The 22,713-nt window shown below is 40.3% G+C and overlaps 1 protein-coding gene across 5 annotated transcripts in view; it reads right to left on the bottom strand.

Moving 5' to 3' along the window:
* The window catches only part of TOX (thymocyte selection associated high mobility group box), a 311,403-nt gene that overhangs the window by 9,901 nt on the left and 278,789 nt on the right, over window positions 1-22,713 (bottom strand). For all 5 annotated transcript variants that reach the window (XM_070382368.1, XM_070382367.1, XM_005889171.3 and 2 more), the window contains one exon: window positions 21,474-21,554. In XM_070382368.1, the coding sequence (XP_070238469.1) occupies window positions 21,474-21,554 (81 nt within the window). The remainder of the gene's footprint in view (window positions 1-21,473; window positions 21,555-22,713) is intronic.

Raw genomic sequence — 22,713 nt, 5'->3', positions numbered from 1 at the left:
AATTGTCCTCAATAATGAACTGGATAAAAATAATCTCTCTTAGAAATTTTAGACTCCATCATAAATTAACATAATTTTCCCTGAATTTTTTTACACACCTTCAAATGGTCATTTCCTAATATCTTTTTAATTGACTTAAAAACTAGATATTTCAGTGGAAGTTGACAAGTATCAAGAGTGAACCCCAAGTTGTTTCTTCTTGGGCATGAACCTGCCTCCTACTTTTGCTGAGAGGAAGAGACTGCAAAACAAATGGTAAGTAGTGAAACCAGGTGGAGAAAGAAGATGCCCAAATTTCCTTCTGGAGAAAAAAGTCACTTGGTCAAAATAAGATCTTGAAGATGCATCTGTGCCCTTATTCAGTGCCTCTGATGTCATGCTTCTTCCACCAATAAGTCAACACGAGCCTCTTGTTACCCAGCACAGCAGGGCCTTCCTGGGCTCTCCCTGCTCAGTCTCTGTGTAGCTCGGGCACTTTCAGGAGCCTGGTTCATCACACATGGCGACAGGAAACTCCATGTAGGGACTTCATTGCACAAGTCAGCCAGCAACACAACTCGTTTCCTCCCCACAGTGTAGGGGATTGAGTGATAGCCACAGGATGAGCGGTTATGTATTATGTGTGCTGACTGCAGGCCAGGCTGGGGTGCTGGACTGGTGGCCTCTCATACTCTCTCATACTCAGGTCATAGGAATGACCTGAATGACGTCTCTAAAAATACATCAACCATGGAGATGTGGGGTCCTGCGAGATCCTGATTACTCCATGCAGAGTAGAGAGTAAGGTGAGCCCTAAAGAATTCAAGCTCCTCCAAAGAACCTTCTCATTATATTTTTCTGTGTCAGTAGTGATGCAGTTTTCTGAAACAGGAGTAGACATTGACTCCCTGTCTTCTGCATTAACATGAAACAGGTCAAAAATTGTTCACGAAAATTTTCAAGGGAAGGCTTTGGATCAAAAGAGTTTTACTAAATGTAGTACCTAAAAGGAACTTTCAATTGATTAAAAAAAAAAACTTCAGTCATTTACTTTCTTTCTTTTTCTTCCATTTAAAAACTCTTATTGCTGGTATGCAGAGCAGTGAACAATTAAAGGAAAAGGTCAAATGGGTTAACTCAGGCTGTGTAAACAGTGACTTGTTTTACATCAGAATAACACAGACTGCAGTGATATGCCTCAAAAACCATCCCATATATGCCAAGAAGATTATGTACTTGTTGTCTTTGTGTTTAAGTCATGTGGGAAAGTGTTTTCATTGTGTTGCATTCTCACTTCTTTTCCCAGTTGTGGAAGGGCTAATTTCATATTTAGTCACACACCGTGCCAACTTCATATAGGAAAGGAACAATCACACAACAACCAAGAGAGCTACAAAAATCAATACATGTTAGGGCATGTTCCTTTTTGCTTTATAGTTGCTTTAATTTTTTAAACAGAAGAAAAATCACTCACAATTCCTATACTATCAAAATTATAAAATATATGTCGTTGTAAAACGTTTTCACTTTTTATTTCTAGAGCCAATAATCACATCATTATCTAGTGACATGAGGCACACAGAGCAGTAGACAGGTATCCTGAGCGTGTGTGTGCACACGTGTGTGTATGTGAAGACAAAAAGACATGTTCAGATATGTTCATACATTCATCTTAGGTATTCCAACAATATTTAAACAAGCCTAAAGGCAGTATATTGGGTTGGCTAAAAAGTCTGTCCAGGTTTTTAGGTACCATCTTATGGAAAAAAGCCAAATGAATTTTTGGCCAGGCCAGTACCTATGTTACATTTAGAAATCACTAACTGTAGTAGGTACAGACACTCAGCAAGAAGGTGGGCTGGCTTCATGGACCAGAAGTCAGTCCTGGTGAGCAGTTTTAGGGACAAAAAAAAGATTTAGGGACTTTGCCCCCAACACAGTTTCCAAACTGTATTAGAGGGGTTTGTGGAAAAATAAATGTCCTTCAAAAACAAGTTTCCATGACAAAACATGTGTGGGAAGAGCACTGGGTCAAGGGAGGTTAGGAGGGCTCCTCTCCTGCGGGACTTGTCAGAGCCTTCAGTGTGTAATGCACACTGTGAATTTCCGAGGGACCTACCAGAGAAGTCTTTCCTCAGTGGGTAATTTCACTGAAATAGTCTTCAATTGGAAACTAATTCAGAAGATGAATTAATAAATTACACAAACATATCTAAAATGACAAATAGAACATACATTTCGATTTGAATAGTCATATCTCTTGCCTCAAATAAACTAATTTGTATTGCCCCCAAATACATACTTAAATTACATCCGTCTAGGTGTAATATCAAAATTATCTTTTGTTTCATGTTTACCGAATACTATCTGTATAGAGAATTTCATATTCTAGGCCAAGAACGGTGACACCATTTCCTGAACGAATTAGCAAATTGGTAACTTCTCAACTGTAGCCTAGAATTGCTAAGGCATAGGGCTTCCCTGGTGGCGCAGACAGTAAAGAACCTGCCTGCAATCCAAGAGACCAGGTGTAATCCCTGGGTCGAGAAGATTCCCTGGAGAAAGGAATGGCAACTGACTCCAGTATTCCTGCCTGGAGAATTCCATGGACAAAGGAACCTGGTAGGCTACAGTCCATGGAACTGCAAAGAGTTGGACATGACTGAGCAACTAACACTTTCACTTTTCTTCAGACACAGTAAGGCAAAATTCAAAATAAACCATGAATCAAATTCTCCTGAATTTCACTTTCTAAACTGTGTAGAGATAAAGACAGACACACAGACACAGACAGAAACCTACTTGAGATACTTCATTGCCAACTTTGAGAAGACTCTCTTTTCTCATGGTAACTAAACACAAAATCAAGACTGCCGGGAGAAATAGCAATAATCTCAGATACGCAGATGATACCACTCTTATGGCAGAAAGCAAAGAAGAACTAAAGAGCCTCTTGATGAAAGTGAAAGAGGAGAGTGAAAATGTTGGCTTAAAGCTCAACATTCAGAAAGCTAAGATCATGGCATCCGGTCCCATCACTTTATGGGAAATAGACGGGGAAACAGTGGAAACAGTGTTTATGTTTTTAGGTTCCAAAATCACTGCAGATGCTGCTGCAGCCATGAAATTAAAAGATACTTGCTCCTTAGAAGGAAAGTTATGACCAACCTAGACAGCATATTAAAAAGCCGAGATATCACTTTGCCAACAAAGATCTGTCTAGTCAAAGCTATGGTTTTTCCAGTAGTCATGTATGAATGTGAGAATTGGACTATAAAGAAAGCTGAGTGCCTAAGAATTGATGCTTTTGAACTGTGGTGTTGGAGAAGGCTCTTGAGAGTCCCTTGGACTTCAAGGAGATCAAACCAGGCAATCCTAAAGGAAATCAGACCTGAATATTCATTGGAAGGACTGATGCTGAGGCTGAAACTCTAATCCTTTCACCATTTGACGTGAAGAAGTGACTCATTGGAAAAGACCCTGATGCTGGGAAAGATTGAGGGCAGGAGGAGAAGGGGATGACAGAGGATGAGATGGTTGGATGGCATCACCGACTTGATGGACATGAGTTTGAGTAAGCTCTGGGAGTTGGTGATGGACAGGGAAGCCTGGTGTGCAGCAGTCCATGGGGTTGCAGAGAGTCAGACATGACTGAGCGACTGAACTGAACTGAAACACCAAACATTTTGTCTATACAGCCATTTGTTTGTCATTTGTCTTCTCCATTCTAAAGCATGAAGAGATCAGTACTGTTAAGCTTACTTTGAAAGAGTAGTATTTTTTAATCACTACAAGGACTATAACAAGTCAAACAGATTTCCCAAACTAAGGATTTAGACACTTGAAACAATTTTTAACACACACAGAGAAAAATTTTTGGGAAGTTACATGTTTTCCCTACACTTTTGAAGTCGTTGAATATAACAAGATAAATAATGAAACTAGCCATGTGCCTAAGCATGGCAGGCACTCCATTGGGGGTTCTCTTCCTGCATTCTCTCTTCACCATAATTTCCTGCACCATCAGGGAAGGATGTTTTTTGGGGGGTTGCATGGCTTGCAGGATCTTAGTTCCCCCACCAGGGACTGAAACTGGGCCCTGGCAGTGAGAGTGCTGAATCCTAAGCACTGGACCACCAGGGAATTCCCAGGAAAGGACTGTTTAAAGGTTGGGACTGGAATCTTACGTGTCCCATGCGTCTGTTTCAGTGCCAAGTACAGAGAAAACAAACACATTTGCTGAGTGACTGAATGACTGTCCTTGAACAATACTGGGAGCAGTCACTGTTGCCCTTGCTGAGACTCCTGATGAGACATACCATTCCTCTAGGGAGTAGGTTTTCAAATCTTTGAAAACTCACAGAATATCAGATTGTTCTTTACTGTCTGCTCTCATCGTGAACCACACCCTTTCGGAAGAAGTGGGAGATTACAAGCCTAGCTTTGCTCTTTAGTTGGATCCCGTGGGCTCTGCTCCCCACTGGGCCGGGATGGATGGCAGGAAGCAGGGAAGCTTACTGTGTTTCACCCCTATCTTGAGAATTTGTATCTTTATGTAGAGATCCACTCATTTAGGCAGGGAAAAAATTTGCTTGGGCCTCACTTCTCATTAATTCTTACTCAGACTAATAAACAGACACAGAGTTGTTTCACTGTTTTGGAAGACAGGCAAAACAAGTTCATTTTCCATAGCAAAGTGTCATGAATGCATAACCTGATTAAATGGAAATATGAAGAAATCCTAAGTTTAATACACTCGCACCATCATTTTCTTTGAATTAAACTATGAAAGCAAGGCTTGTTGTTGTTGCTTTAGTTGCTAAGTCGTGTCAGATTCTTTTGCGATCTCATTTTGCAAATAACGATACTGTATATGAAGATCATTATGCCTTCCATTCAGAAACTAGAATTACTTTCTCATTCAAACGAAATCATTTCAATTTGTTTCTAATTCCAAATGCATTAACCACTTTAACTCAGTGGTGTGTGTTTTGTGTCAGTCACCTGCCAAGTGTAATCCTATCAGTGTATACACAACTGAAAATCAGCCCTTGAATGTGGCATTTTCATGGGGGTGAGTGTGTACTTGTTACTGGTTTATGAGTAAGTTCTAGTTCCTGCTTTCTTTTGGGCCACTGATTCTAAAAGATGTTTTCTATAAGCAAAATGGTGTGTGTGTGTGTTCAGGGAGGGGGGCAAGGAGAGACATTTTGGGTCTCTCCAGTAGTCTTTCACAAAGGATACAACTCTATAAACACCAAACTACTTCATATTAATCAAGTTGTTGATTGTCCGAGATAATTTCAATCCCATTTACTTTGTATTATGAAGATAATATTGCATAGTGTATAAATGTTCCCTTTCTAGGATGATAAGTGCTATAAAAATGAAAGATTGACAAAGCAATTGTTATTTAAAATAGCAAAGCATAAACATAAGACATAAAGCTCAGTGGATGCAACAATATAGGAGTTGCTGAACCAAATCAGATTAATAGTCCATCTAATTTGATTCTTGTTTCCAGCACTGACCAATACATGATGCAATGGAAATTAAACAAAATTTATGCACTTACTCAATTGCACATTGTTACTTTTGGAAGGAAAATTCTTTTGGTACTTGCAGGTGATTAGCTTACACCCTGAAGCATGAGATTTTATTATCTTTAAATCATGGTCTGGGCTTACAGAGCTGCAAATTTTATGTGAACAGTCATAAATTGATCCATTCTATTTTCAAATTCAGTGTCTCAATAGCTCTCCTTGGCATGAATTCTATAAGTTACACTCATCTTGTAAAAAGAAATGATTTGTTTTGAATTTAGTCCCTTTTAATTGAACTGAAGATTGTATTTATTATGGGTCATGGCAACAGACTGAGAACTTTCTTATTTTAGTTCAGTTCAGTGGCTCAGTTGTGTCCAACTCTTTGAGACCCCATGAACCGCAGCACGCCAGGCTTCCCTGTCCATCACCAAATGCCAGAGTCCACCCAAACCCATGTCCATTGAATCAGTGATGCCATCCAACCATCTCATCCTCTGTCATCCCCTTCTCCTCCTGCCCTCAATCTTTCCCAGCATCAGGGTCTTTTCAAATAAGTCAGCTCTTTGCATCAGGTGGCCAAAGTACTGGAGTTTCAGCTTCAATATCAGTCCTTCCAATAAACACCCAGAACTGATCTCCTTTAGGACGGACTGGTTGGATCTCCTTGCAGTCCAAGGGACTCTCAAGAGTCTTCTCCAACACCACAGCTCAAAAGCATCAATTCTTCGGCACTCAGCTTTCTTCATAGTCCAACTCTCACATCCATACATGACCACTGGAAAAACCATAGCCTTGCCTAGACGGACCTTTGTTGGCAAAGTAATGTCTCTGCTTTTGAATATGCTATCTAGGTTGGTCATAACTTTCCTTCCAAGGAGTAAGCGTCTTTTAATTTCATGGCTGCAGTCACCATCTGCAGTGATTTTGGAGCCCCCCAAAATAAAGTTTTCCACTGTTACCCCATCTATTTCCCATAAAGTGATGAGACCAGATGCCATGATCTTCATTTTCTGAATGTTGAGCTTTAAGCCAACCTTCTCACTCTCCACTTTCACTTTCATCAAGAGGCTTTTTAGTTCCTCTTCACTTTCTGCCATAAGGGTGGTGTCATCTGCATATCTGAGGTTAGTGATATTTCTCCCGGCAATCTTGATTCCAGCTTGTGCTTCTTCCAGCCCAGCGTTTCTCATGATGTACTCTGCATATAAGTTAAATAAGCAGGGTGACAGTATACAGCCTTGACGTACTCCTTTTCCTATTTGGAACCAGTCTGTTGTTCCATGTCCAGTTCTAACTGTTGCTTCCTGACCTGCATACAGGTTTCTCAAGAGGCAAGTCAGGTGTCTGGTATTCCCATCTCTTTCAGAATTTTCCACAGAGGTAGGTCAGGTGGTCTGGTATTCCCATCTCCTTCAGAATTTTCCACAGTTTATTGTGATCCACACAGTCAAAGGCTTTGGCATAGTCAATAAAGCAGAAATAGATGTTTTTCTGGAACTCTCTTGCTTTTTCGATGACCCAGCAGATGTTGGCAATTTGATCTCTGGTTCCTCTGCCTTTTCTAAAATCAGCCTGAACATCTGGAAGTTCATGGTTCATGTATTGCTGAAGCCTGGCTTGGAGAATTTTGAGCATTACTTTACTAGCGTGTGAGATGAGTACAATTGTGCGGTAGTTTGAGCATTCTTTGGCATTGCATTTCTTTGGGATTGGAATGAAAGCTGACCTTTTCCAGTCCTGTGGCCACTGCTGAGTTTTCCAAATTTGCTGGCATGTTGAGTGCAGCACTTTTATAGCATCATCTTTCAGGATTTGAAATAACTCAACTGGAATTCCATCTCCTCCACTAGCTTTGTTCGTAGTGATGCTTTCTAAGGCCCACTTGACTTCACATTCCAGGATGTCTGGCCTAGGTCAGTGATCACACCATTGTGATTATCTGGGACGTGAAGATCTTTTTTGTACAGTTTTTCTGTGTATTCTTGCCACTTCTTCTTAATATCTTCTGCTTCTGTTAGGTCCATACCATTTCTGTCCTTTATTGAGCCCACCTTTGCATGAAATGTTCCCTTGGTATCTCTAAGTTTCTTGAAGAGATCTCCAGCCTTTCCCATTCTATTGTTTTCCTCTATTTCTTTGCACTGATCACTGAAGAAGGCTTTCTTATCTCTCCTTGCTATTCTTTGGAACTCTGCATTCAAATGGATATGTCTTTCCTTTTCTCCTTTGCTTTTCGCTTCCCTTGTTTTCACAGCTATTTGTTAGGCCTCCTCAGACAACCATTTTGCTTTTTTGCATTTCTTTTTCTTGAGGATGGTCTTGATTCCTGTCTCCTGTACAATGTCACGAACCTCCATCCATAGTTCATCAGGCACTCTATCAGATTTAGTTCAACATTGTCCTTTACCGTACATTATAAAAAGATTCCATCAACTCTGTAAGTTTTGGCTCAAATCAGAGACAAAACCTCCAACTTGATGTGTGACGAAGTCATGAATCTGATTACTTAATACTGAACATACCAGAACATACTTGTCCAATGTTGTCTCTTTCCAGGCTGGGGCTTCCGAGCAGCTGTATGCTTATTTCAATAATGCTGCTTTTACTTGGAATAAATATCTGGGAACTTCCCTATAGGATTCTTCCCAGCACCCATGAGACGCCATTTTACATATCCTTAGCCAGCTCTCTGTCTTTGGGTGGTGAATTTGTTTTTTGGAAACAGCTAATAGTCACTGGAAGCCAAGTCTGTGCGATGTACATGGGTGATATTTGAGAAAAAGAATGAGGTGTTAAAACAATGTTACAAGATTGATTTGCTAGTGGCTTATAATTTGCTGAGTACAGTTTTAAAAGAGAAGTTTCAAAAATCTTTTGAACTCTGGGGGCAATAATAAAATAAGTTTGTAGCCTCCCTAGGTGACACCTTTCAATGCAACACTCATTTTGGGAATATTAATTCTGGTCTATGTGGTAAAATGAAACTAGTTCCAATTGCTTTAAAGTTATACATTGTTTTTCAATCTGTTGAGACTTAGGTAGAGGAGTTTCTGAGTCTATGTAAAAACTGATTCCTTAAGCTTTATTTCTTGCCTGGAGAAGCCCAGGGACGGGGGAGCCTGGTGGGCTGCCGTCTGTGGGGTCGCACAGAGTCGGACACAACTGAAATGACTTAGCATAGCATAGCATAGCATAGCAAGCTTTACTTAGACCAACCCCAAATGACCTTAAGTGAAGGTGAAAGTGAAATCGCTCAGTCGTGTTGGACTCTTTGGGACCCCATAGACTAGCCTACCAGGCTCCTCTGTCCATGGGATTTTCCAGGCAATAGTACTGGAGTGGATTGCCATTTCCTTCTCCAGGGGATCTTCCCAACCCAGGGCTTGAACCCAGGTCTCCTGCATTGTAGACAGATGCTTTAGCATCTGAGCCACCAGGGAAGTCCTCAAATGACCTTAAATAGCATGTAAAACCACTCCAGCCCAGAAGCCATAGGCTCCACAATGGCATATATTCTTAGTCCTCAGACTCTTTGAAGGCTTCCTCGATTAAAGGGTCATAAAGACCATTTCAATTAAGGAACCCACATAGGTGATTTTAAAAAATGTTTACATCATTTTTTATCTTTATAAAAGAATATATCTATGAAGCAAATTTTTCTTATGTTAATGCCACTTAAAATTTTTCTTTTTATCAAAGCAGCTGTGTAGACACCTAGAATATGATCCAGCTAAATCCTGAATCATACACAAAAGTTTCCTGGTTCTTTGTGCACCTATCAATAATGTTAAAAATAAACTTGATAATAATAATAATAATTGCTGGTATTTATTAAGTACTTTCCTGTGTTCAAGATGTCAAACCATGCAGTTTATATAAGAGTTTCCTATTTTATTTTTATGGAAAGCTAATGATGTGGGTCCCATTATCTACTATTTGATACACGAGTAAACTGAGACTTTAAATAGCTGAAAAACGGGCATAAAGGCAAGCAGTTAGGAAGTGAGAAATCTGGAATCTGAACCCAGATGGAGCTGCCCTGAGTGCCTGGGGATATTTCTGCCCTCTGAGGACTCTTTCTGTGCAACACTGGTGGTGCCTCAGAGGTTCTTTAATGTTCCCCTTGGTGCCTGTGGAAGCACAGATGCTGAAGAAGCCTTCACGATCTTCTCCAAAACCTACTTATAAACCTTTGCTTCCTGCTTTTAAATTTCTCATTGGAAAGAAATTGTTTGCCTAAACAATCTAAGAGTTTGGTAATGCTCCCTGTTCAGATTAAATTCCTCTAGGGTGACATGGTATCTCCATTCTTGTTCTGGAATCGCTGCCCATGCCTGACACCTGTCATGGGGTGAACATGCCCATATCTTTCATGTCAAATTCACTCTTTGCGGCTACTATCTCCTGCCCTCTCTTTCAACCGCTTGGTGACTCTTTCCTCTGAAATATCTCCAACTTCTCTCTTTATAGAGAGTAAAACTGAAAAGTTAGTTCATCCAGGTCTAATCCAGCCTGTGTCTGCAGCACCCAATGATCCCTTTCCTGTGACCCTCAATACGCATGTTTTTCCACAGTAGAGTGGCCTGTCACCGAGCAGATCTAACTGCGGGAAGGTCTGTCACTGGTTCCACATGACCAGGCAAAGCATGCGAGCAGCTAAACAGCATGGCACAGAGGGGAGCTCCTCAAACATTCTGCAGGCCCCAGAGTCCTCTGAGGGTCTAGGGCCAGCCTCTGGTGGTGAGCAGCCTTCTGTCCCTCAACCCCAGCTTCATTTAACCAGAACAGCTTTACTCTTGGCTAGCTAATTTGTAAGAGTTGGCATAGAATTTTGCTGAGGATAAGAGGTTGCAGGTCTAAAGATATAAAACTTGATAGTCACTCAGGGTAGAGAAAAGCCTACAAGCTTTGGAATGAGAGAGTGAGGGGTCTCAGCTCTCCCTCTGCAACCACCAGCCTCTCCTTGGTCTCTTAGACTTCAAGTCATATAGTCTGCCTAGAGACTGTGCAGAAAATGGGGCTAAATCTTACTTTGTAGGGTTATTGTGATGATGAATAGAAACATATGTAAAATACCGAGCACAGCATGTGTCACATAGTATCTACTTGATAGCAAGGTGCCATTTGTATCTTTGTTCCTGAAGAAAATTTGGTGTCCAGCTGGCAGTGTGTCTGTATTGTCATTTTCAAGTATGAAGGTCAGAATATGCTACTACAACTGAGTTCTTTTTTTTTTTTTTTTGTGGGTTAACTTCAATTTTTGTCCAGGTCTGATGTCATGTTAACTAGTATGCTGGGTTAGATGGTATATAATTCATTTAAGTAAAAATGTAATTGAGAGGAGAGGAACATTGTTAATCCTGTGACTCAGTCTCATGGGTGGAGCCAATGTTCACTGGCTGTTTCTATTTTTTGATTATGTTCTGTGAGAAGCAGCTAATTTTAGTGAGTATAGTTTCAAGCCTCTCAAGTATTATGGAATACTTTACTTTGATCTGCTGTGCTCATCGCTGGGCTCTCACCACCGAGCCCTGTGCCTGATGTGGGGCAGGTGTCGTGCATCCCTGGCTCCTTTGCAGAGTAGGGCCTGGAGTGAGAGCACTGAGAAGTAGCTGACCTGATGCTGCTGTACATTAGCGAGGGCAAGAGCTGCTGGCCCAGGAATGCAAAGCCAAGCTGGATGAAACAAATGCACTGCATAGAACATTGCTACCAAAATGTGCATGAGTAAATCAAGGAGGGGTAAATCAAATTTGAGTATTCTTTGGCATTGCCTTTCTTTGGGATTGGAATGAAAACTGACCTTTTCCAGTCCTATGGTCACTGCTGAGTTTTCCAAATTTGCTGGCGTATTTCCTGCAGCACTTTCACAGCATCATCTTTTAGGATTTGAAATAGCTCACCTGAAAATCCATCACCTCCACTAGCTTTGTTCATAGTGATGCTTCCTAAGGCCCACTTGACTTTGCCTTCCAGGATGTCTGGCTCTAGGTGAGTGATCACACCATTGTGATTATCTGAATTGTGAAGATCTTTTTTTGTATAGCTCTTCTGTGTATTTTTGCCACCTCTTCTTAATATCTTCTGCTTCTGTTAGGTCCATACCATTTCTGTCCTTTATTGTGCCCATCTTTGCATGAAAAGTTCCCTTGGTATCTCTAATATTTTTAAGAGATCTCTAGTCTTTCCCATTCTATTGTTTTCCTCTATTTCTTTGCACTGATCACTGAGGAAAGCTTTCTTATCTCTCCTTGCTATTCTTTGAAACTCTGCATTCAAATGGGTATATCTTTCCTTTTCTCCTTTGTCTTTTGCTTCTCTTCTTTTCACAGCTATTTGTAAGGTCTCCTCAGACAACCATTTTGCTTTTTTGCATTTCTTTTTCTTGGGGATGGTCTTCATCATTTGAAAAGACCCCGATGCTGGGAAAGATTGAAGGCAGGAGGAGAAGGGGATGACAGAGGATGAGATGGTTGCATGACACCACCAAGTCAATGGGAGGCCTGGCACGCTGCAGTCCATCGGGTCGCAAAGAGTCAGACACGACTGAGCAACTGAACTGAACTGAAATCGAATTTGCCTCAACATTTTAGTAAAATAGACACTGAGTTTTGGCTAATACAGTATTTCACTGACAAAGGGACCATAGGAAACCACCAACAAACAAAAAGACAATCTATAGAATGGGAGAAAATATTTGCAAATGATGAAACTGAAAAGGGGTTAATGTCCAAAATAAACAGCTCATACAACTCAATACCAAAAACCCAAACAATCCAATCAAAAAATGGGCAAAAATCTAAATAGATATTTCTCCAAAGAAGACATACAAAATACTGATGAAAGAAATCAAAGAGGACACAAATAGAGGGAGAAATATACCATGTTCACGGATTGGAAGGATCAATATAGTGAAAATGAGTATACTATCCAAAGCAATCTATAGATTCAATGTAATCCCTATCAAGCCACCAAAAGTAATTTTCACAGAACTAGAACAAATAATTTCACAATTTGTATGGAAATACAAAAAACCTCAAATAGCCAAAGCAATCATGAGAAAGAAGAGTGGAACAGGAGGAATCAACCTGCCTGACTTCAGGCTCTACCACAAAGGTACAGTCATCAAGACAGTATGGTACTGGCACAAAGACAGAAATATAGATCAATGGAACAAAATAGAAAGCCCAGAGATAAATCCACACACCTATGTAAACCTTATCTTTGACAAAGGAGGCGAGAATATACAATGGAGAAAAGACAATCTCTTTAACAAGTGGTGCTGGGAAAACTGGTCAACCACTTGTAAAAGAATGAAACTAGAACACTTTTTAATGCCATACACAAAAATAAATGCAAAATGGATTAAAGATCTAAACATAAGACCAGAAACTATAAAACTCCTAGAGGAAAACATAGGCAAAACACTCTCCGACATAAACCACAGCAGGATCCTCTATGACCCACCTCCCAGAGTAATGGAAATAAAAGCAAAAATAAACAAATGGGACCTAATTAAACTTAAAAGCTTTTGCACAATGAAGGAAACTATAAGCAAAGTGAAAAGACAACCTTCAGAATGGGAAAAAATAATAGCAAATGAAGTAACTGACAAAGAACTAATCTCAAAAATATACAAGCAACTCCTGAAGCTCAATTCCAGAAAAATAAATAACCCAATCAAAAAATGGGCCAAAGAACCAAACAGACATTTCTCCAAAGAAGACATACAGATGGCTAACAAACACATGAAAAGATGCTCAACATCAGTCATTATCACTGCTGCTGCTGCTAAGTCGCTTCAGTCGTGTCCAACTCTGTGCGACCCCATAGACAGAAGCCCACCAGGCTCCCCCGTCCCTGGCATTCTCCAGTCATTATTACCAAAATGCAAATCAAAACCACAATGAGGTACCATGTCACACCAGTCAGAATGCCTGCTATCCAAAAATCTACAAACAATAAATGCTGGAGAGGGTGTGGAGAAAAAGGAACGCTCTGACACTGTTGGTGGGAATGAAAACTAGTACAGCCACTATGGAGAACAGTGTGGAGATTCCTTAAAAACTGGAAATAGAACTGCCATATGACCCAGCAATCCCACTGCTGGGCATACACACCGAGGAAATCATAATTGAAAGAGACACATGTACCCCAATGTTCATTGCAGCACTGTTTATAATAGCCAGGACATGGAAGCAACCTAGATGTCCATCAGCAGACAAATGGATAAGAAAGCTGTGGTACATATACACATTGGAATATTATTCGGCCATTAAAAAGAATACATTTGAATCAGTTCTAATGAAGTGGATGAAACTGGAGCCTATTATATAGAGTGAAGTAAGCCAGAAAGAAAAACACCAATACAGTATACTAACACATATATATGGAATTTAGAAAGATGGTAATGTTAACCCTGTATGCGAGATAGCAAAAGAGACACAGATGTATAGAACAGTCTTTTGGACTCTGTGGGAGAAGTCAAGGGAGGGATGATCTGAGAGAATAGCATTGAAACATGTATATTATCATATATGAAACAGATCATCTAGGTTCGATGCATGAGACAGGGTGCTCAGGGCTGGTGCACTGGGATGACCCTGAGGGATGGGATGGGGAGGGAGGTGGGAGGTGGGTTCAGGATAGGGAACACATGTAAACCCACGGCTGATTCATATCAATGTATGGCAAAAACTACTATAATATTGTAAAGTGATTAGCCTCCAACTAAAATAAATAAATTAAAATAAAAAACAAACAAAGAAGACATACAGATGGCCAACAGGCACATGAAAAGATGTTCAACATGGCTAATTATTATAGAGATGCAAATTAAAACCACAATGAAGTATCATCTCACATAAGTCAGAATGGCCATCATCAAAAAGTCTACAGATAATAAATTCTGGAGAGGGTGTGGAGAAAAGGGAATCCTCCTGACCTGTTGGTGGGAATGTAAATTGGTGCAGTCACTATGGGAAACAATGTGAAAGTTCCTTAAAAACTAAAAATAGAACCACCATACGATCTAGCAATCCCACTCCTGGGCATATATTTGGGAAAGATGAAAACTCTAATGAAAAAAGATACACATACCCCAGTGTTCACAGCAGCATTATTTGCAAAAGCCAAGACATGGAAACAATCCAAAAGCCCATTAACAGATGAGTGGTTTAAGAAGATTTGTATTCCATTACATATATATATCACACACACACACACACACACACACACATATATATATATATAAATGGAATAGTACTCAGCTACAAAAAGAATGAAAGATTGCCATTTGCAGTAACATGGATGGACCTAGAGAGTATCATACTAAGTGAAATATGCCAGAAAAATACAAATATTGTATGATATCACTTATAAGTGGAATCTAAAAAAAATGAAATGGTTCTATATACAAAACAAATAGACTCACAAACATAGCAAACAAACTTTGGGGAAAGGGGAAAGGGAGTGGGGGTTAAGGGTATAAATTACAAGTCTGAGAATGATAGATACAAACTACTATACATTAAATAGATAAGCAGCAGGGATTTACTATATAAAGTGGAACTATATTTAATGTCTTGCAATAACCTATAATGGGTTTCCCTGGTGGCTCAGTGGTAAAGAATCTGCCTGCCAATGCAGGAGACGTGGGTTCAATCCCTGGGTTGGGCAGATCTCCTGGAGAAGGAAATGGCAACCCACTCCAGGCTTTTTGCCTGGAGAATCACATGGACAGAGGATTCTGGTAGGCTACAGTCCATGGGGGGTCTCAGAGAGTCAGACACAATTGAGTGATTGAACAATAATAACCTATAATAGAAAATAATCTGAGAAATATACATAATTGAATCACTTTGCTATATACCTGAAGCTAACACAATATTGTACATAGACTGTGCTTTACATGAGCTGAGAAGAGAGAATGTAGGTGTTACACCTGACTTGTTGGGCAGGGCATGTTTCAGGGAAGCAGGTGAGGTGCACAGTTAGGACCTGGGAACAGAATGGCCCAGCATGAGGACTGATGGAGGCAGGTCAAGTGCTGGGCTCGGGCAATTGCTACCTATGTGATACTTTTCCTCTTTTGTGAAATGTTAATAATCAGGCCTACTTTGAGGAATAAGATATGGGAGGTGAGGGAAGTCATTCACATAAAGTTATCTTTTTTTTTTTCCTTTAACTTTTTATTTTGTATTAGGGTATATAGCTGGGTAACAATGATGTGATTGTTTCAGGTGGACAGCAAAGGGATTCAGCCACACATATACATGTATCCACTCTCCCCCAAACTTCCCTCCCATCCAGGCTGCCACATGACATTGAGTAGAATTCCCTGTGCAGTAGGCCCTTGCTGGCTATACATTTTAAATGTAGCATTGTATACATATTGATCCCAAACTCTCTAACTATCCCTTCCCTCTATCTTTCCCCTGGCAACTATAAATTCATTCTCTAAGTCTATGAGTCTCTTTCTGTTTTGTAAGCTCATTTCTTTTTAGATTCCACATAGAAGGGATGCCACGTTATCTTTTAAAATATAAATCCAATCAAGCCATCCCCTACTGGAACCCACTCAGTGGGGTCCCTTTGTACAGAGTATGAAACCCAGCTCCTTTCACTGACCTGCAGGGCCTGTGTGACTTGGCCACTAACCATCTTCCCAGCCAAGCTTCATCTCAAACCACCCTCCCCTGTTTACTCAGCTCCAGCCTCACCGACTTCCTTAGTCTGAGGAGGTATTTTTGACCCTAGAGCCTGCCTGTGCTGCACTGCCTGACCAGCTGTCCTGGGCCCTCTGTGTCTTGTGAGCTCCTGTCGTCCCTTGTCTCAGCTCCAGTGTCACATCTGCAGAGGGCTCAGTAGACCATTCTGGTAGATGCCTTCCTTTATTTCCCAGTAGGCTTTGATTCACAAAGATCTCAGTCATTTATGAACTTGTATTTTCACTAGTGATCTCCCTGAACAAAAGAAAGCTAAGTACGCGGGATGCACCTGCCCATTTTCCTGTGTCCAGGTGTCGTCTAAGCCTGGCCCAATGCTGGGCACAGACTATGTGCTCAAGGAAATTTACCAAATGATCGCATGAATGAGTGAATGGGAAAGACAGAGCTTGGCTGGCACACTGTAGTTACTTGGAATTGTGACTGTTATTATCATGTAGCATTTTATGACTGCTCATGTGGATCTTAGCTCTTTCAAAATAGAGAAAAAATTTATAACTTATTAAAAAAACAGGAAAATATATATGTAAATATGAATGGCTGTTATTTTCCTTGTGATAATTTTAAATGGAAAAGCAATAGGTTTTTACATAAGCTTCTGCATGCAATCAGTGGATAGGCCGGTAAATTTTCTGTGAGTGCATGCAAGGTTATACTGCAAATAGCCCATTCATATCCAACACCAGACGGCCATTTTTCTAACCTGGAGAAGGTGTTTATAACTTTTCTTCGATTTATATACATATTGATACAATAGATAGTTGTACATAAATAGACATTCACCAGCTCCAGCAAAATTCCTGCTGCCAAAGAGAAGAAAAACGTCAGAGTAAGCTGTAAAGAAAGTGCTTGGTTTTTTAAATGTGGAAATGGCAATTCACAGCATTTATTCAAATTGCCACGTACTGAGGGTTGCAACTCCGAGAATGAATAGTAAGAAAAGTTGCAGCTAAGAGCAAATCTGAGAACTCTTATTTTGAAAGTAAAGGCTTAGTCAGTACTATAGCATTCTGGCAATCTGCATAATATTAACTAGAGTGTTTTGTATTGGGACCAAGACTTTATGTATTGATTTTCTTGTATGTAAAATGTCCTGACTAAAACTTCTCTTTAAAATGCTCAAGAAGAAACTTACCTTGGATGAAACAAGAAGAATTCACATGCCCCCTTACGTAAGAAAGGCAATGCCAAAGAATGCTCAAACTACTGCACAATTGCACTCATCTCACACGCTAGTAAAGTAATGCTCAAAATTCTCCAAGCCAGGCTTCAGCAATACGTGAACTATGAACTTCCAGATGTTCAAGCTGGTTTTATAAAAGGCAGAGAAACCAGAGATCAAACTGCCAACATCCGCTGGATCATCAAAAAGCAAGAGAGTTCCAGAAAAACATCTATTTCTGCTTTATTGACTATGCCAAAGCCTTTGACTATGTGGATCTCAATAAACTGTGGAAAATTCTGAAAGAGATGGGAATACCAGACCACCTGACCTGCCTCTTGAGAAACCTGTAATGCAGGTCAGGAAGAAATAGTTAGAACTGGACATGGAACAACGGACTGGTTCCAAATAGGAAAAGGAGTACGTCAAGGCTGTATATTGTCACCCTGCTTATTTAACTTATATGCAGAGTACATCATGAGAAACGCTGGCTGGAAGAAGCACAAGCCGGAATCAAGATTGCTGGGAGAAATATCAATAACCTCAGATATGCAGATGACACCACCCTCATGGCAGAAAGCGAAAAAGAACCAAAGAATCTCTTGATGAAAGTCAAAGAGGAGAGTGAAAAAGTTGGCTTAAAGCTCAACATTCAGAAAACTAAGATCATGGCATCCAGTCCCATCACTTCATGGGAAATAAATGGGGAAACAGTGGCTGTATTTATTTTTCTGGGCTCCAAAATCACTGCAGATGGTGATTGCTGCCATGAAATTAAAAGATGCTTGCTCCTTGGAAGGAAAGTTATGACCAACCTAGATAGCATATTCAAAAGCAGAGACATTACTTTGTCAACAAAGTTCTAGTCAAAGCTATGGTTTTTCCAGGAGTCAAGTATGGATGTGAGAGCTGGACTATAAAGAAAGCTAAGCGCCGAAGAATTGATGCTTTTGAACTGTGGTGTTGGAGATGACTCCTGAGAGTCCCTTGGACAGCAGGGAGATCCAACCAGTCTATCCTAAAGGAGATCAGTCCTGGGTGTTCATTGGAAGGACTGATGTTGAAGCTGAAACTCCAATACTTTGGCCACCTAATGCGAAGAGCTGACTCGTTTGAAAAGACCCTGATGCTGAGAAAGATTGAGGGTAGGAGGAGAAGGGGACGACAGAGGATGAGATGGTTGGATGGCATCACCGACTCAATGGACATGAGTTTGGGTAAACTCTGGGAGTTGGTGATGGACAGGGAGGCCTGGCATGCTATGGTTCATGGGGTCGCAGAGTCGGACACAAATGAGTGACTGAACTGAACTTACATCTTGGGTATATTAATCTGCATGATACCAAGTGACTATATAACCCAATTTTTGGATGGATTTATTAGGCTGGTGCAAAAGTACCTGAGGTTTTCAAGTTTGCCATTTGATATTGGAATACATTCTTAAGTAAATGTGGTTATGTTATACATTATTTTAATGCACATTTCTCACTTTATGTTTTTTTGCTAATGAGTTATTAATTTCTGTTTATTTTATATTTATTCTAGATTATAGAAATGATGTTAGACAAAAAGCAAATTTGAGTGTTTTTTTAAATTCGAGTTCAAAATGGATCGTAAAACAGTGGAGACAACTAGCAACATCAACAACGAATTTACCCAGGAACTGCTAATTAACATACAGTGCAGTGGTGGTTCAAGAAGTTTTGCAAAGGAGGGGAGGGTCTTGAAGATGAACACCACAGTGGCCTGCCACTAGAAGTTGACAACAAGCAGTTGAGAGGATCATCGAAGCTGATCCTGTTACAACTACACAAGAAGATGCCAAAGAACTCAACGTCAACCATGGTATCGTCATTTGGCATTTGAAACAAACTGGACAGGTAAAAAAGCTCAATAAGTGGGTGCTTCATGAGCTGACCACAAGGCAAAAAAATCATTTTAAAGTGAAATCTTCTCGTATTCTATGCAAAAACAATGAACAGTTTTTTCATTGGATTGTGATGTGCAATAAAAAGTGGATTTTATATGACGGCTGGTGATGACCAACTCAGTGCTGGACAGAGAAGATGCTCCAAAGCACTTCCCAAAGTCAAACTTTCACCCAAAGAAGGTTATGGTCACTGTTTGGTGGTCTGTTGCCAGTCTCATCTGCTACAACTTTCTGAATCCTGGCACAATCATTACATCTGATAAGTGTGCTCAGCAAATCAATGAGATGCACTGAAAATGGCAACATCTGCAGCAGGTTAACAGAATGGACCCAATTCTTCTCTACGACAATGCCCGACTGCGCATCCCACAACCAATGCTTCAACAGTGAACGAATTGGGCTATGACGTTTTGCCTCATCCGCCTTATTCCCCTGAGTTCTCATGACTACCATTTCTTCGGGCATCTCAACAACTTTTTGTCAGGAAAACAACTTCCACAACCAGCAGGAGGCGGAAAATGCATTCCGAGAGTCTTTTGAATCCCGAAACACGCACTTTTATGCTACAGGAATAAACAAACTTATTTCTCTTTGGCAAAAATGTGTTGATGGTAATGGTTAATATTTTGATTAACACAGATGTGTTTGAGCCTAGTTATAATAATTTAAAATTCATGGTCCAAAACTGCAATTACTTTTATACCAACCTAGTAGTATTGGGCCAATCAAATCCTAAATATTCATTAGAAGGACTGATGTTGAAGCTGAAGCTCCAATACTTTGGCCACCTGATGCAAAGAGCTGACTCGCTGGAAAAGACCCTAATGATGGGGAAGACTGAGGGCAAGAGGAGAAGGGGACAATGGATGATTAGATAGCATCAGTGACTCAATGGGCATGAGTTTGAGCAAACTTTGGGAGATAATGAAGGACAGGAGGCCTGGTGTGCTACAGTTCAAGGGGGTCATAAAGAGCCAGACACAACTGAGTAACTGAACAACAACAAATAGTATTTTGCACCTTGTTTTTCTGCTCTAACTTTACATACATGCTATGAATTATTTAATTATATAGAAATTTGTAATGGTATCAGCAGAAAATACAAATAGCTTTGAAAGGATTTAGAAAAATTAGAAAGTGTAAGATCCATTGTGAGGTAATACAAATAAGGTAGGAATTTTAAGGTTAAATAATAAATATTCAGTTTTCCCACAGTGTCATACTTTAGAAGTAGAACAGGTTGTGTGAGACCAACGGAGATGAAATTTCTTATGCATTTGTATTTTGTGGTCCTTTTTCTTCTGCACATCATATATTCAGTATGCATATTCCCCAAGGAAAACTAACTTACATAATTACTTTAGAGTTGTTGGAAGGGGAGTGGGTATTTGTGGATAAAAGAAAGCATTTTTCGTGGGTGAATGGACTAAAGTCCAGAGCCTCACCCAATGCTGAGCCAAATACCAGCCACATCTGGACTCAGGATGACACAGTGTCCAGTCTTCACAGCCTCAGCCTCAGTAGCCTCTGAGACTACTCCTCGAGAAATCTATACAGGGAAATATAGATTTAATAACCCAATACCAAACAGAGTTAACTCCTGAGTTTTTATTACAGCAAGGCCTCATATTTGAGATATTCCAAAGCATAAAATATTTTTAAGGGGTGCTTTCATTTTCAAATGAAATGATGCATCTTCCCCGCATCTGCTTGCTTATTTTGGCAGGCATACATCCTAATGATGTTGTAATGAGGCTACAATTAAAGACAGTTGCCATCTCCTCAGCAAAGACCAATGGGATGGGGTCGGGGTGCTGGGAGGGAAGAAATTTAAAGAGTGGAATGTGGTGAAACAGAGTTGGCTCAGGATTAAGAACGTGTTGCAACTAACCCACAAAACAAGTAATCCACAGGCAGGCAACATTACACCAAAGGCCCAAGGGATGTTGTTCTGGTCCTCTAGGTACGAACAAATATTTCTATAACATACAGCTTTGCTTAGGATTTACTTTTTCAGCAAAGGAGACTGTGCAGAAATGCTGAAGTAATCTTTTGTGCTTTCTAATGACCATCATGGTCTGAGACGAGATGGCCATAACCCATCCCAAGACCACACGGTTGCATGTTACCTTGGACACCAGGCTGGCTCTGTATGCTGCTAGTTGCTTCAGGTACTCCTTCTTCGCAGCCTCTGTTTTCTTTTTATAGACCTGCAACAACAGAGAGTCTTAAATTAGAAAGCGCATCTGCTTTTGTTTCCAGAGAAGTGCAATGCAGAATGACAATTATGTGTGTTCACACACACACACACACACACAGACATGATACAATAATAAGTATCTCCCCATAGATAGTGTTTTCTTACTGAAACAAGTTTTTAAGAAGTATAGCAAGAGATTAGATAATAAAAAGATTAACAATAGTAAATTTTCCCATTTTGCATAAAGCATATGAAGAGATATATCTGGGTTAGTCTGAGAGTGGAGGCAGTTGGTTTGGAAAGATACTATGGATGGAGGTTCCCAGGGAACCACATGTGAGTAAAGAAGCCATTCATACTTATATAAGGGGCAGATAATGTTATAGTGCACTCAAATCCTGACATATATAGAACTTCCCTCGTAGCTCATCTGGTAAAGAATCTGTGAAAGATACTATGGCTGCAAGTTCTCAGGGAATCACATGTGAGTAAAGAAGCCATTCGTACTTATATAAGGGGCAGGTAATGCTACAGTGCACTCAAATCCTGACGTGTATCTCCTTGCTAAATACAAAACCAAGGACAGAATTCAAAGATGATCAATAAAGTTCAACATGCTAATCACACAAACAGTTATGGAATTTGCAGGTTCATCACTATTTTAAAGTTTTGTGCCTTGAAGTTCTATTTTCAAAGACTCACACCAGTCCAGGTTCGATGCACGATACTGGATGCTTGGGGCTGGTGCACTGGGATGACCCAGAGGGAGGGTATGGGGAGGGAGGAGGGAGGAGGGTTCAGGATGGGGAACACATGTATACCTGTGGTGGATTCATTTCGATATTTGGCAAAACCAATACAATATTGTAAAGTTTAAAAATAAAATAAAATTAAAAAAAAAAAAAAAAGACTCAGCAATCAGTGATGGCAGTTGAAGTCCCATTTGGGAGTGGGCTGGGGAGCCTGAGTGGCCGCGGACTGCACGTGTGCCGTGACGCGCAGCCTGCTCTGGTCATGCCCTTTCCAGAAAACACAAAAAAACACAGTGGATGGTATGGATGTGTGGATGCCTCAATGTGAAAAGGTAAAAGTGTTCTGAATTGAGTTTCAATTTACAGCAGCTTTCATTTTTCAGAGGAAATCATCTTGCAAATACAAGTAAAATCATC

The sequence above is a fragment of the Bos mutus genome, chromosome 14 (genome assembly GCF_027580195.1).
Source record: "Bos mutus isolate GX-2022 chromosome 14, NWIPB_WYAK_1.1, whole genome shotgun sequence".
Taxonomy (NCBI): domain Eukaryota; kingdom Metazoa; phylum Chordata; class Mammalia; order Artiodactyla; family Bovidae; genus Bos; species Bos mutus.
This window is presented reverse-complemented; position numbering and strand designations above follow the sequence as displayed.